Here is a 14689-nt window from a genome sequence, read left to right as displayed (position 1 = left end):
TATTCCTCACCTGCGAAGATGGGCTGCAACCCATTATCACCTTTGTAAACACTGGAGGGGCTGAGGTGAGGCCAAAGGTAGTATGGTAAACTGGAAGTGTTGTGAATCCGCCACAAACCGAAGGAAGCACTGGTGAGACGGCAAGACAGGTACATTAAAGTATGTATCCTGCAAATACAAAGCCACCATCCAATTCTCTGAATCCAGGGCAATAAGAACCCAGGCCAATGTCAACATCTTAAAATAGTCCTTCCAAAGTAATGTATTTAAACGTCTAAGTTTTAGTATTGTCTTGGGTTATTGTTCTGACAATCTTAAAGATCAGACTGTAGCACAGCTGTACTTGAAACTCTTCAGCATAGAGACTGCCTTTTCAGCAAATAACCTGGAGCTGTCAAACAGCATACCCATAAGGGATTCTTGCACTTCTTGTAAAATGGTGTGGTGGATATCCAGGAATGAGACCTGATCAATGCACTGGTCACCATGACATGACCCAGCGAGTCTGTCATGTCAAGACCAGCACAAAAAAACTATTTGTCTGCATCCTGTCTGTCTTGGCAAATGCATTTCTGAATTCATCAGGAATGGTCAGCAAGATCTAGCAAGCCATATCCCCAAAGAATGTGAACAGGCAGACAGTGTTCAGGGACCTAACAGCCAAAAGGATTTCCCTGAATGTGTCAATGCACTTTGATTCCCTGTTTCGCAGTGCAGATAGGAATGCAATGGGATTTACTTTGCTGGTATAGGCGTGATCTACTAAGCTCATGGATTTGGGTGCTGGTTCACCAATGCATGGTTTTCAGGGTCGGGCCTATGATTTCTTTCCACTAACAGTTTACACCAGGTAGCCATTGATGTCTCTGTTAAAGCCTCATCAAAGGGTAGCAAGGGATCTGAGCAGCAAGCTTTAGTATTTAAAAATAAGTAGCTATGAATCCAATATTTCTGCAAAAGAGGCACTCTTCTCTATGGTGACCCCAATGGGTCGCCCCACTATATCTCAGGGGAAGTATCTGGTTACTAGAATTCTGTAGATTAAAATATAGGCCACCATAATTTTAATGAGGAGGAGCAAACTATCCGCCTTCTTGACGTCATACTCGACATGTGGAAAATATTTAAGTCCTTGAACATTGTGTGAATCAATCTGAACATAGCTTCCAGCCAATGATAGTACTGGCATCGATGGAGGGGCTGGGTTTCATAGAAAGTTGGGGGCTTACCATGGTAATCTCATAAGGAGACATGAGCCTGGTGTGGACCCACATTAGCTCCAGATCTGAAACTGGCAATAGGTCAGATCTGGAGTAGGCCCCACTGGTATTAAGGCCAGGGTAATACAAAAATGTCATTGCTTTTCACTCAAAACTTGAGGCGTGAGCCTACACTGGTAGGGGCTCAGGCAGAGCTGGAATCTTCCTGAAAGTTTTGAATGAGGCCACTCTGAAGGCCACTATCTGCTGCAAGGCGGAAAACGAGCTGGGAAACTTAGGGAGCACTGGGACCAGGCTCAGAAAGGGATCGGAGTTGGATGAAGGGAGCAAAGTTAGGTTCTTTGAGTTGAAACGTCATGAATTCTTCCCGAAGGAGGAGTGAAGGGATAGAGACGAGCCCCGCTCAGACTACTTGTGTTTGTGGACACGTTTGTCTTTTGACTTAAGGCCTGATTTCAGTCTCCGCGAACGGTTTGCTCCACAACAACAGTAACGGATGTCTGCCAAAGTATAAATCCCATTATCTCCTATGGGATTTATATTTCAGTGGATGGGTTACCCATCACTGTTGTGACGGAGTAACCTATCTGCCAAGATCGAAATCACGCCCTTAGTCTTCAAAGTACCTGAGGGTGATAACTTGGAATGGGACGGGAACCAGGAGCGAGACTCAAACCATGACTTGGAACTGAAGCCAGTCCACTGTCTAGAGCACAACTGTCTCTGTTTTTTTGTGTTTAGTGAAATACAATTTAGTCTGCTGCTCCCCAATAGTCTTTGAGTGCAAATGGGAGCATTTGTTGCAGGACGTGGATACCATAGATAGACTATGTGTGACTTCTGCTCCCTGCCTTGCAGCATGATTTGAAACCTGTGGACTTTTAGGGGTGGGGGGACATCTTTCCCTAGTGCACTGCCTGTAGAAAAAAAATTGGGGGCTGAACTCTGGATCTTTGCCAAAAGCAGTCGAGAAAACAAACTGATACCAGCTCACAGGTGTGGCACCTATATATGACTTTTTGTCATCACTTCTGGAGGCAGTGTGCAATCTATGTGGTCCCCTAAGATGCCATTTATCACCATGTGGTAGAAATTGCTATGAAAAGTTACAAATCCAGTCTAGCACCTGGATAATCCAAAATGTGAGGAAACTCCAGTTAGATGTTTCCATCAAAAAAGTAGTTTTTTTGTCAGAGCATTTTTGCATTAAGATAAAACAGGTAAAATTAAATCATCTTCACTAAGGGAAAATTGTTTACTTCATGCAGTCACGTTGGTGAAAAAGAAATTCAGCCTATCTATAAAAACAAATTGTGACTTATGGTAATAAAGCATCAGATCTCAGCTCTACAAAATCAGTATCATAGAAAACCCTTCTAATGTCAGTTATCACTAGTTCATTCTACCCTTAATGTTACCTGAAAGGTTGCAAATTGCACTCACATTATAGTTGTGAAGTCATCGTCCACTAATATCATATCGGCAGCCTCCTTACTGACATCAGTTCCTGTTTTCCCCATTGCAACACCGATGTCTGCAGATTTAAGGGCCACAGCATCGTTTACCCCATCACCAGTCATTCCAACAATAGCTCCATTGTGCTGCAAGGCCTGTGGCAGAGAAAAAAGCACAGATTGCAACCCCGCCAGAAGATGCCATTTTGGAAATATTTACAATAGACAGGGTGGACAACTTCCGACTGTCATAACACTCATCGAGCATGGCTGCTTCGGATTCCAAGGTCTTGGAAGGTCCTTGAGTTGGGGTGTAAGTGGAAGGGAAGTACAGCAAACTTTTATATACACACATGAACCTATACATTCATCTTCCAATGTGGCACCTGGATGATCCCTACCTATGTGCCTAAGTCTCACTCTGGAAAATGTGTAACCACCCTGACAATAACATTAGGATTACAATTGAGACAGGGGTAATTGTCCAAAATTAGTCTCATTGGCAATGGCCCAAGTGGGCTGGTATGCTACTGGGAAGGAAACGGGATTCAGCAGTCAGTTGGGTGGTTCTGGCAAACTCTTTATATAAAGAGAGGGAGAAAGGTAGAACAAGAACGCTCAGTTTTGGTCTTGGTGCCCCATCACTCCCCTTGCATGTTTGTACTTGATACAACTCTCATGGAGATCTGCAAAACCCAAAGCAGCAGTTCTCAGTATATCACACATCGCACTCCGCAATCTACTTTTTGCCGCTGGTCTGTACTCTTCTACCCTCTAATCATCTCCAGCAAAACTTTGGGGACAACGTTAACTAATTTGAGAATGAATGGAATTTACTGTAAGTTTTTGGAGCATATTGAGTCCTACTTGATGGGAGAACTTCAGAAGTACATTTCAAATCAACTACTGCAGTCAGTAGACAACATTCCAGTGTGGAATGTGGTTACCGATTTGTGGCTGGGATTTGTTCTCATGTGCGACAATATTGGTGGTGGCACATTTTGTGGGGATACTACCTTCTGGCATTGGATTCCATTCTTGTAACAGAATCTTGCCTACAGTTTAAGACTGAGGGCTTTCAGATAAGGTACTGCCTCTAGAAATGAAGGGAAAGGCATGTCTGACATGCCAAACACACTTCCTAAGTTCAAGTGCTCTTTCATAGGCTCTAGCTTATTGGGAAATCTCTGAATTTCCAAACAAGTTAGTTCCACCCAGTTCTGTAATGTCCCTATTTTACTAGTACATGTTATTTTAGGGTCTCTAAATCTCTCCACTTTTGATGTTTGCTCACTTAACTTTACGTTCTGAATTAGCGGTGTTTAATATTTCTTACTTTATAACTCACATGAAGGCAGTTACCTTTATTATCTTGAGTTTATGCTTAGGACTTGTTCTGTAGAACACCGACACCTGAACAGAAAACAAAATAAAACAAATAAGCAAATCCGGCTGAGCTAAGAGAAATACAAAAGAAATCGAAGGAAAAACACTGATTGCAATATCGACACCTGCTTCACGATGGAGGGCAAGTCAACATCTTCTAGTCTATCCAGCTCCTCTCCAGACATGGCTTTAAGCTTTCCATTAGAGAGACCAATATTTCTTCCTGCAAAGACAAATCATTAGAAGCACCTTATTTTGCAACCAAATATGCACAATACCTCTTACAAATAGATTTACTGTGAATCAGCAAATATCATACAAGTCCTAGCAAGGATGTACCTTTAGAAGCAAAAGTTGTGGAGAAGTGTGGCTCAATGATTAGAGCGGCAGACCCTGATGCAGAGGTCTAGCCCGGGACCAGGGTTCAATTCCCCGCCTCGGCAGGTCTTGGGCTCCAAATTCCACGGACCTGATAATTCTCGCCTCGGTGCCTATTCCAATCATGGAGTCCCACTCTGCAACTCTGGGCAATAGCTTGCTTAATCTCCACAACGGCCCCCACAACGCTAAGGATGCCTGGCCTCCACCTTGGGGGTGCCCAGGAGTGGACGCCTCACAGGGAAAGCCAGGATGGGTTCCACAGCGGTATTCGTACAAGTGCCTTGAGACCCTTGCGGGTGAATAGTGCGCTATACAAGTATCAATTTTTTGTGCAATCTCATCAGAAAGGCATCCCAGATCCATCAAAGGATATGCCAGACCTAGCTTGGAACATGCCTGACTAGGTAAAGGAGGGGCAGGAATTCACAAAATGCCATGTGGAACTAGCAAGTACTGATCACAACTAGCAAGGAATGTGCCAAAACTAGCAAAGGACATAGCAGGACTTGCAAAGACCTCAAAAATAAATGTGTCTGAGCTAGCAACGAATGTGCCTAAACTAGCAGAGGATGCAGAGGCACTAGCAAAGGATTCAGCAGAGCTATCAAAAATCTGTACCAGATCTAGCAAAGTAATCAGCTGAACTAGCAACAGACTCGGTAAAACTAACAACAAATGTGCCAGGAACACTAAAAGAATAAGAGGAACTAGCAAATAATGTGTCAAAGGACTTATCAGGCCTAACCACAAATATGCCATACTATCAAAGAATGAACAACAACTACCAAAGGACATGCCTGAACGTGCAAGGAACATCTGAACTAGCAAAGGATGTGATGAAGCAGACAAAGTGCTGAGCTTTTTAACCGACACATAAAACTGATGATTACACATTTGAGAGAAAAGTGACATGTGCACCAAGTGTCCTAACTATACGTTGAGGAATCGGGAGGCAAAAATCAGGAGAATAGTTAATTACTGCATCTTAAAAGCTTGCAGACATTGTAGGTTAGATGGAAACATATGCATTAAGGAAAATAGGTGCATAGTGTAACCTGTTTCATTTGCTAATTCAATGTGTATCACAGAGGTAAATGTGATGTATTTAGAGGCTATATGATTTATAACCATTCCTATCATAATAATTATGGGTGTGGAGGATTTAATTAAATCAAACATGATTTAGAGATATGTATGTGTAATATTGAAAGGTTTCATTCAGAATTACATTATTGCATGTGTGAAAAGTGTGTACTGAAAGTGACAAGGAGAAAATGGTGCTGCACGTTTATAAAAAACAAATGCTTTAAAACCTCTAGGGTATAATCTCCATACATGTACTAATATGAATCACTAGAAATTATATTCATTTAAGTTTTTAAATAATTTTATATGTTGGTACTTTGAAAAGCAGTAATATGTCATAGTTACAAGTGCTATTTACATCAAAACTAAAATGCTTTAGGAGTGCAAATAAATTGGAAGAAATGTATAAGGTCAAAAGTTTATAAATGAAATGTATATTGCCATTATTTTAGATTCTGTATTTCATGACTTGAATTCAATTTAGGCATGCATTTTCCTTTCTTTACTTGATGCTGTTCTCATGGAAAGGTTTCACTAACTTCAGTGTGAAGTGAAACTATGTCTCATAGGGAGAGTTCATATTTGCATTCTAGGACTTCTTGCAACAAATGTGTTACTTTGTGAACATCTGCCATGGGAAACTGTCCTCTTGAACTCATCCAGGTACTTTTGCAAAAGGACTATTGTTTGAAAGTTATACACACTGGCTGGTTCGACAACTTACGTGATCACCACCTTTTGGCTATAATATGTGTCTTCTTTTTGCTGCATGAAAATCACCCCATACGAACTGACCAATGGACTGAGTGATCTGACCAGATGAGATGACTCAGGAGGTGGCAACAGCTAAATTTGAGCCTGTTTTTTCTGATGCTCATCACCAGCACTTAATCATCAACACCAGTGCTTTCAGGAGCACCAGTTAAGGACACGTTAATTTACAGGGAGATTCAATAATTTGTCCACATTCACAGGATGTTGAGCCGACGCCAAGACTTGAACCTAGTTACCAAGGTCTGAAATGGGCGGTTCTGGCCTTTACACCCCATCCTCTCCCCACTTTCATAGTTAGCAGTTTTTTTTTTTCTCTTTTTAGGTTGCGCTAACAGGAGAAATGGGCTGGTGCAAGCTGCCTCCTGATGAGAACCCCAGCACTGGTTTTTAAAAATTAATTTTTACAAATTTACCACTGGGTGTCACGGGGACCTTCAGGATTATATTATAAATTGATGTGACGGAAAACGAGGCTCTTGTCCTTCTTCTCTTGGAGACATTCTGACACGCATTGCTTCTACTTGCTCTTAGATTTTCCTTGCAGACTCTACTGGCTGATGCATATGATGTGTGTGCTAGTCCCGGAATTCTTCCCCTCTAATGGGAGAATGACTTTGAACTGTCATGGTTCATGTCAGGTCCTGAAATTTACTGAGGTTTGGTAATTAACGACCAACATGACATCAATTTGTCTAATTGCACTTTTAGATCATAAATGCCTGATATTGATGTAATTATTCCTTTAATATTTATGAGAAATCTAAACATCCTCACATCCCGTTTCTGTCTCTCCATGATTTGACTCCAATAATTGATTGTGCATTCCAATTGAGCTATTGATGGTGGGAGGGAATTCTCATCAAGAGCAGCAGGTACTAAAGTTATTATTCTGCATACATCCAACTGAACTATTGGTTTGAACAATCTTGGTTCGACTGAATCTTCAGGAGATTTGGTCTAGCAATAATACTTTACATGTATAGCTTAGTCCTGAGTGTTACATACATTAATATAATTACGAGATTGTAGGTCAGTTACCCAATTCCTGGTCCTCATTGGATAACTGGAATTGGATCCCCTATGTCCAACCCCACTCGCACGATTCAAGATCCATCGGAGGACCAAGTGAATGAGAAATAAGGCGAGCAATAAGATAAAAAATTAAAGAATGAAAAAGGGCCCAGTGGCGCTACAACAGATGCAACGGAACCAGCAACTTTATTTATTTATATATAGTTTTATATAGGGTGGACATGACCCAGGCGGGTATCAGAGTGCTTTACAAATGATCAAGGACAAAAAAGGTTAGGCAAGTGGGTCAGTAACACAACAGTGCTAAGCAAGATACTGGTGTATAAAAGAGGAACAATGTATTGCGACATTGCAAAAAGGATATAGATGAGCATATATGAACAAAAAACAATTATTGATGTTGAGAACAGTTCTCGGTCCTAGTAATAGTATCAAGTGTGAAACATATTGCAGCAGCACCACTTAGGGCGAGGCAGTCCGTACAGGATGAGAGAAACCAGCTTGTTAAAAAACAAACAATTGGTGCCAAGTGGGAGAAGGTACGTTCAAATCGGAGGGTATTCATCAGTAGTGCTGTTGGACGTGGCCCTTTTTGCAGGGTCATCCCTAAACTTTTTGCCTTTCTCCTAGCCTTTTTTCTGACGTGGTGTTGGTGGTTTTAGGAATCTGGGCACTTTAGCACTGCTGTCCAGTGTAAAGTGCGTGAGCTCTCTGTGTTAAACATGGTAAGATTGGTCTGAATCGGTTTGGCCTATTTAATTTACCTGTCAGTCCCTTGTAAAGTGGTATCCCAGATACCCAGGGCTGGTAAATTAAATGCTACTGGTAGGCTTGCTGCTCTGATTATGTCACCCACCAGAGTAACCTTTCAAACCAATCTCAGGCCTCTGCCATTGCAGGGCCTGTGCACGCAGTGTTACTGCCGCTGTGACGTGGCACCTAAAGTGTGTACCATGTCTGTGACCCCCCTTTTACTACATATCAGTCACCCCTAAGGTAGGCCCTAGCTAGCCCTATGGGCAGGGTGCATTGTAGGTAAAAGGTAGGACATGTACCTTAAGTGTGTCACATTTCCTGGTAGTGACAAACAGACATTTGGTTTCTCACTACTGTGGGGCTGCCCTCCCATAGGAATGCATTGAGGATTCCCTGATAAGCGTTTCAGTGGTAATCCCTGCTATGAGAAGCACAGCGTGGTCAAGTTTGGTATGTTTGGAATAGTGATAATAAATGCTACGCAATGGTGTGCGCAGTTATTATAACTATTTTAGAAATACCACTTTTAGAAGTTGGCTTTTCTGTGTGCTATGTGTCTGCCTGCCTGATGTGAATTGCATGTCTGGCTGTTGAGTGACAGGGGCTGGTGAGGTATGTGTGGCTCCAGGAGGGACAGGGTGAGTCAGGGCTAGGCTGAATGGGACATCTACATTTTGAGTAGTGGGAGGGGAAGTCCCTGGTCCCTGAATAGGATGGTGCCTGCCCTAGTGAATGCTGGCTCCGCCCCCTGTGGTGTGTCTGATGACGAGCCCCCACCAAACAATAGAGAAGAGGAGCCCTGTCAACAGAGTGCTCCAATTCCCCCCTGAACCAGTTTCGGCTGGTTCGCCAAGCCCTGTGCTGGCGCAGACTAAGAGATTCTATTTGTAAATACTGGGGCTGTTCCTAGACTTGTGAGGGGCTTGCAGCTGCTAGTACCCAGGAGCAACCGCCAGGTGACAATGCTAAGAACCTTATTGTACTAGTAGGTACTGGTGGTGTTTTACATTTACTTACCTGTTCTGATGGTTCTGACCATGGCCCGATTGGCCTGTTCCTGTATTCTAATGTGTTTATGATAATACAAAGACTATTTTTGATATAACCTTGTGTGAGGTTTCTTTTGTAGTGTGCCTAGTGTGTTGCTGCTGTTTGTATGTGTTGCGCAAACGCTTTACACATTGCCTCTGAGATAAGGCTGACTGCTCGTGCCAAGCTACCAAGGGGGTGAGAATGGGTTATCTACAGAGTGTAACTCCCTTGCCCTGACTAGAGCGGTGGTTTCTGCCTGGCTTTGGCGCAAGCCTTAGCCAACCAGAATTCCAATTTCTAACAAGTGCTTTCACTTGCTTTTTGAAAGATGCAGTTGAGGGATTCACTCTGATTTCCGTAGGCAAAGAGTTCCAGATTCTCGGCGAAATACCCAAGAACGCTTGTTTACACGTTTTCTTTCTTTGGAGTTTTTTAGGTTTTAGCAGCAGGGTGCTAGAACTCCTAGAAGATATGCTATCACCAGAGAGATACAGTTTTTGAGCTAGGTACAAAGGGGTGTCACGGTGAAGAGCCTTGTGTGTCATGCAAGCAATTTTAAGATGAATCCTAGCCTCAAAAGGCAGCCAGTTTAGGGATTTAAGGTTCGGTGTGATGTGGTTATTTCTTCTGGATCTCATGATAAGCCTTGCAACCGGATTCAGGGATACCCCGAGCGGTGCCAGCTGTTAGCTGGGAAGCCCACAGAGTGTTGCGCTTCCATAGTCCAACCTGGAAATTACTAGCGCTTGAACAGCAGACCTGAAGTCGTCCAAGGGGAGGAAGGATTTTATCTTTCTTAGAATACTCATGTGGAAGTTAGCTCATTTGGTGGTTCAGTTGATGTGCTCCTGCATACTCAAGGTCTAACAAGTAATATTCCAAGAGCCTTTGCAGAGTCAATGATGTGTGGAGTTCAGCTGACAGTCGTTTGGTGTTTCATGTATTCAACAATGACAGGAAGCTGTTTAGGTGGCACAATAAGGAGGAATTCCGTTTTGAATGAGTTTAGCTTGAGATTTAGGGAAGTCAGCCAGTGTTGTGTTTTGGGTAGGGTTGAGTTGAGTGACCTAATGTCTTCTAGGGAGGAGATTTCCAAGTACAGTTGGGTGTCATCCCCATACATGTGATAGTGAATGTTGGATGAATTGGGCATTTCCGTTAGAGGCTCCATGAACACGTTGCAGACTCCTGAGGGACCCCATGTGAGGATGGCGTTGAGTTGGAGAGAATTTGATTGACTTTAAATTTTTGCGTTCTGTTGTTAAGAAAGGAGGCAAACCAGTTAAACAATAAACCCGATAGACCCATACTGCGTTCCAGTAAGTCCAGGAAGTTGTCATCTTTGACCATTTCGAAAGCTGAAGAGAGGTCAAGAAGGATTAGAGGCAGGTTCCATTCTAAGGTAGTGTTCTTAAAGCGTCATCTACTAAGTGAGTATTTTCATGACTGGATCTGTTTGACTGCTGTTGGGGTTTGAGTCAAGGAATGTGGCACAAACAGTACTCTACTAAAACTTAGATTTCCATGGGCTCCTAAGAAATTTCTAAATAACCATTTTCCTATTCAATACCTACTGTCATTCTTCACTCACAGATCAAACTCCTGCACAAGTTGTTAAAAGGGATGGTTTATTGTCAATTCTTTGCTTTGTTTGCAAAGTTTTGAAAATATGAAATTTCTCCAAATGTCAAGCACTTGTGGCTCAAGCTCACGTAGCTGTGCCTCTAGGACTCCTGGTCACATCGTTATAAGCCTTTTTTGAACTCACTGTGCCTTGTAGGAGGTCCAATAGGGCTCCACTTGGCCCTTAGTCCTTTAACAACGAAAACAAAAATCTGAGTCCACTATGCCTAAAATCTGCGTTGACAGACTTTGAGAGTGAGAATAATCTTTGTGACTCTGGCGGGGGAAGTCTTGACCTACCTATGAACGTGCTTCGAAAGCCAGCTCTTCAAGTTAAGTCCTCAGAGCACACATCTGGTGTGACCTTTAGGGCATGAATTCAAATCTTGGCAAGGCCATTTGCCAGTTTAGCACTTCATCCTTAGTCGACAAAAAGAAAATGAGTTTCACTAGGTAGGGTAATAGTAAGACCTGTTTGTTGCAACCATTTGAAGTGGCAAACACTGTGTTCCTATTCAGTACTGTAAGGAATTGGTTTTTTTTGCAGGTTCCCCTCCACACACACTTTTTGCCCCTATTTGCACTACTAGCTGCTGGGTATTTTTACACATAGAGTGCACTGAGGCCTGCTAAGCAGACCTCAGTGGTAGTGTTCTTAGCCATTAAAGGTACACGTGGAATTGGCTATCCCCAACTGGAAAGCACAGACTTACTTATAAGTCCCTGGTATTTGGTAAACAATGTCCACCCAGGGCTGCAGCACGGATTGTGCCACCCTGTGTGTGACAAAGTAAATAATGGCTCCCAGCCTGCCACTGCAGACTGGAAGGGCAGGTGTCACACTGCCAGTTCTATTAATGAAAAAGCCACCCTTTCCCTGAACAATATATGCAAGTCTTCCCTAAGGAAGACCTATAGGAGCCTATTGCAGGAAGCTGTATATTATTAAGTGGGACATGTATGTTTATTTATGTTTTTGCAGCAAAACCCCTCAAATTGTTGTTTTGCTGTGGAAACAATAGTTGCCCCTATGAGAAGTTGGCCTGGTATATGATGTTCACTATTCTAGTGAGCACCTTGCACCAGTCCAAACAACCCTTATGGTGATGGTTGTAAAGTCAACCTTATAGACCTGCTATCCTAGAGGTAGCATGTACAAAGCAGTCTTAGGCTAAACTCAAGAGTGCATGTGAAGCCAGCTGTTTTACCATATGCAATCCCTTTAATACCAAATGAAAGGACACCACACAGGACATATATTCAAAATATATATGTATTTATTTCTAAAGAAATCCCCTGAACTCTTTATGAGCACAGAAGCACAAGCGCATAACAAGTAACTTAATATAACATACAAAAGTTGCACAAATATGCATAGGGCAGGGTGGCCCGCTAAACCATATACTAAAAAAATGGTATAAGTACCACGTCACGAACAATGGTAAGGCCTAGGGCCTTGGGAATCGCTGGGGCTACACTGGACTAACAATGGTTAGGGAGAAGGAGGCTCACAGGATGCTTGTGCAGCGTCTAAAGGCACATGTGTGCACACGTAGAAGTCAATGGGTGCATAAAAATGGAAAGTTAAAGGTTTGGGAGTCTTCCGACTGGACTAGAACTTAACCACTTGAAACTAGGACACTAGGAGAGTTACTCTTTACAGGAGCACCGCAGTACTCGCGTTACCTAACCCACAGGAAGCGGGTGCATAGGTCCCAAAGTGTGTCGGGTTTCGTCGTGGAGTTCTATGGAGCCTTGGAGAAAAGATGCTGCAGGCAGCCAGAAGAGAAGAGTCTGGGTGGATCCAAGGGTGGATCAAAGATGTTGAAGACCTGAAAGCAGAGGAGACAAAGTCTGGGTCACTAGCCAGTGACCAGGATGGAACTAGGAAGGAACCAGGTGATGTCGCGAAGCAATCAGGTGCTGATTGGAAGCTTGCCTCTGCAGCCACGTGGACCAGGAGGCATCGACGACAACCAGGAGGCAGGCACGGACTGTCCCACAAAGGCTCTCGTTGTCGGCGGTGTCGTCTTCAGGATTGGAGTCAACAAGCCTTGGCAAAGGCAACCCACGCAGGATACAATGTAGGCTTCTTACTCAGACCAGCAAGGTCTGAGGGGCTGCTTTTTTTGAGGGTATCAAGGGCCAGTCTGGAGCAACCAGACCAGCAGTTTAGTTTTAAAGGATCGTCGCCAAGACGGCCACTAGCCAATGGGCAAGTGACCGGGCAGACGCGTCGAGCAGGAAAATGCAAAAGGGCCCCACGCAGAACTCGTGGAGTGTGCAGGGCTAATCTTTGGTGCAGATGCTGCTCGTGGCTGGGGCTACTCAATCCCCAATGCACAGCTTCGAGGAGGCCTCGGGGGCTGCACAGTTAGCAGGTTGCAGACTTTTCAAGATGGCCCGTCCCACGTCTCTCGTCGCCTCCACGGGTCTCAGCTTTGCAGGGACTGTGGATCGGGCTGTTGGATGTCTGGGAATCCAGTTCTTGTCAGGCTCTTGGATCGGGCCCTGGTGGAAGGCGGCGGCAAAGCAAGTCGTCGATCGCTGGATGGTGCCTGCTTGTGCAGGGTGGTAACTCCTTGACCACAAGGGAGATTCTTCAGTCGTCTTCTTTCAAGCAGATCGTCGAAGGTCCAGAGTTTTGTTTCAAAGTTTCAGTCAGTCCTGTGACTCAGCTCCTACCTATATACCAATCTTAGGGGCTGGATTACCTGCTAGGTCCCTACTATGGGTGGGATTAGGGAAGGGCGGTTACACCCTTTTCCCTTTGTCCAGTTTCACGCCAGAGCTGGGGCTGGAGTGCCCCAGCACCGGTTTGAACTGGCCTATGCATGGGACACCTTGTGTGCCCCAGGCAGTGTCTCGATCCTTTCAGCCCTCCCTGTCCCAATACACAAAGTCCTGTCTGGGGTGGTGCTAGCACCTCCCAAGGCAGGAAACCTATTGTCCAAGCCTCCCTCGCTGAAAGGACTCCCAGCAGCAGGAAGTCAGACTTGTGTCTGTGGCAGCAGCATCCATTTTGTGATGCTGAGGCTCTGGTTAACTTCAACCGGGAATAGTAGGAACAACATGTCTTCTCCCTCTAAAAGGGTGGAATGCTACCCCAGTCACCAGGACTGACGAGGGGGTAGTATTCCAAATCGTATGACACCTTACTCGACATGTTTTGATAAAGCCGAACCATAGTTAGCATTTAACCGGGAGGTTCATAATGCACTTAAGAGTATATGGTATGGCAATATCCTAGAACCGCTATAAGGACATGGTTCCAAAAGCTGCAGAGAGGCTCAGCTCATGCTAGAGCACCATCTCACATAAAACCAAGCACTCTGCCTCCAGGATTGTTAAGTCCTGCCATAGGAGTGACTTATAGGTGTATATGTGTCTAGATATAAGGTTAGATATAGGTATACTATATCTAAAGCAACGGTTGATTACACCACCTTGCCCCAGCTGAGTGATCAGCCAGTTGTGTCAATTTGGCTGGCCAGCCAGGGGTGGCATAATACATGCTGCAGCCCTTGGTAAGCCTTGGATGCACCTATGCCCTGGGTACCTATAGTACACTGTACAGGGGCTCATAAGGTGACCCAGTATCCAATTGGAGATGTACCTTGGATACATGGAGTCCATTTTACAGAGAGAGCAGATAGCCTGGGACCCTGATTAGCAAGATCCCAGGCCAACTAAGTCGAAAACCAGCTAAACACTAGGCAAAAAATCTTTGGTACCCATAGTCAGGTATCCACCTTCTTACAGCCCGATTGCTGGTACCCCAGCCTGACTAACTTCTGAACCTCTGTTCATGCCAGATTTGGAACAAAGTCAAAGAAGGACTGTCCTGCTGGCCCTGGACTGCACAAAGAGACTGCACCGTCTGCTGGACTGCTGGACTGCGCCTGCTGCACTTTTGGGCTAGTGAAGTTACGAATGTGCCTGTGG

The 14689-nt window shown here is 44.2% G+C and overlaps 1 protein-coding gene across 2 annotated transcripts in view; it reads right to left on the bottom strand.

The window, feature by feature from the left end:
• ATP2C2 (ATPase secretory pathway Ca2+ transporting 2) overlaps positions 1–14689 on the bottom strand; it is a 319746-nt gene that overhangs the window by 35674 nt on the left and 269383 nt on the right. For both annotated transcript variants that reach the window (XM_086945837.1, XM_086945838.1), the window contains exons 19-21: positions 4186–4283; positions 4037–4087; positions 2664–2830 (exon numbers count right to left, since the gene is read on the bottom strand). In XM_086945837.1, coding sequence (XP_086801963.1) covers positions 2664–2830; positions 4037–4087; positions 4186–4283 — 316 coding nt within the window. The remainder of the gene's footprint in view (positions 1–2663; positions 2831–4036; positions 4088–4185; positions 4284–14689) is intronic.

This window comes from Lissotriton vulgaris, chromosome 12 (genome assembly GCF_964263255.1).
Source record: "Lissotriton vulgaris chromosome 12, aLisVul1.2, whole genome shotgun sequence".
Taxonomy (NCBI): Eukaryota; Metazoa; Chordata; class Amphibia; order Caudata; family Salamandridae; genus Lissotriton; species Lissotriton vulgaris.
The sequence above is the reverse complement of the archived record's forward strand: the minus strand, read 5'-3'. Positions and strand labels throughout refer to the sequence as shown.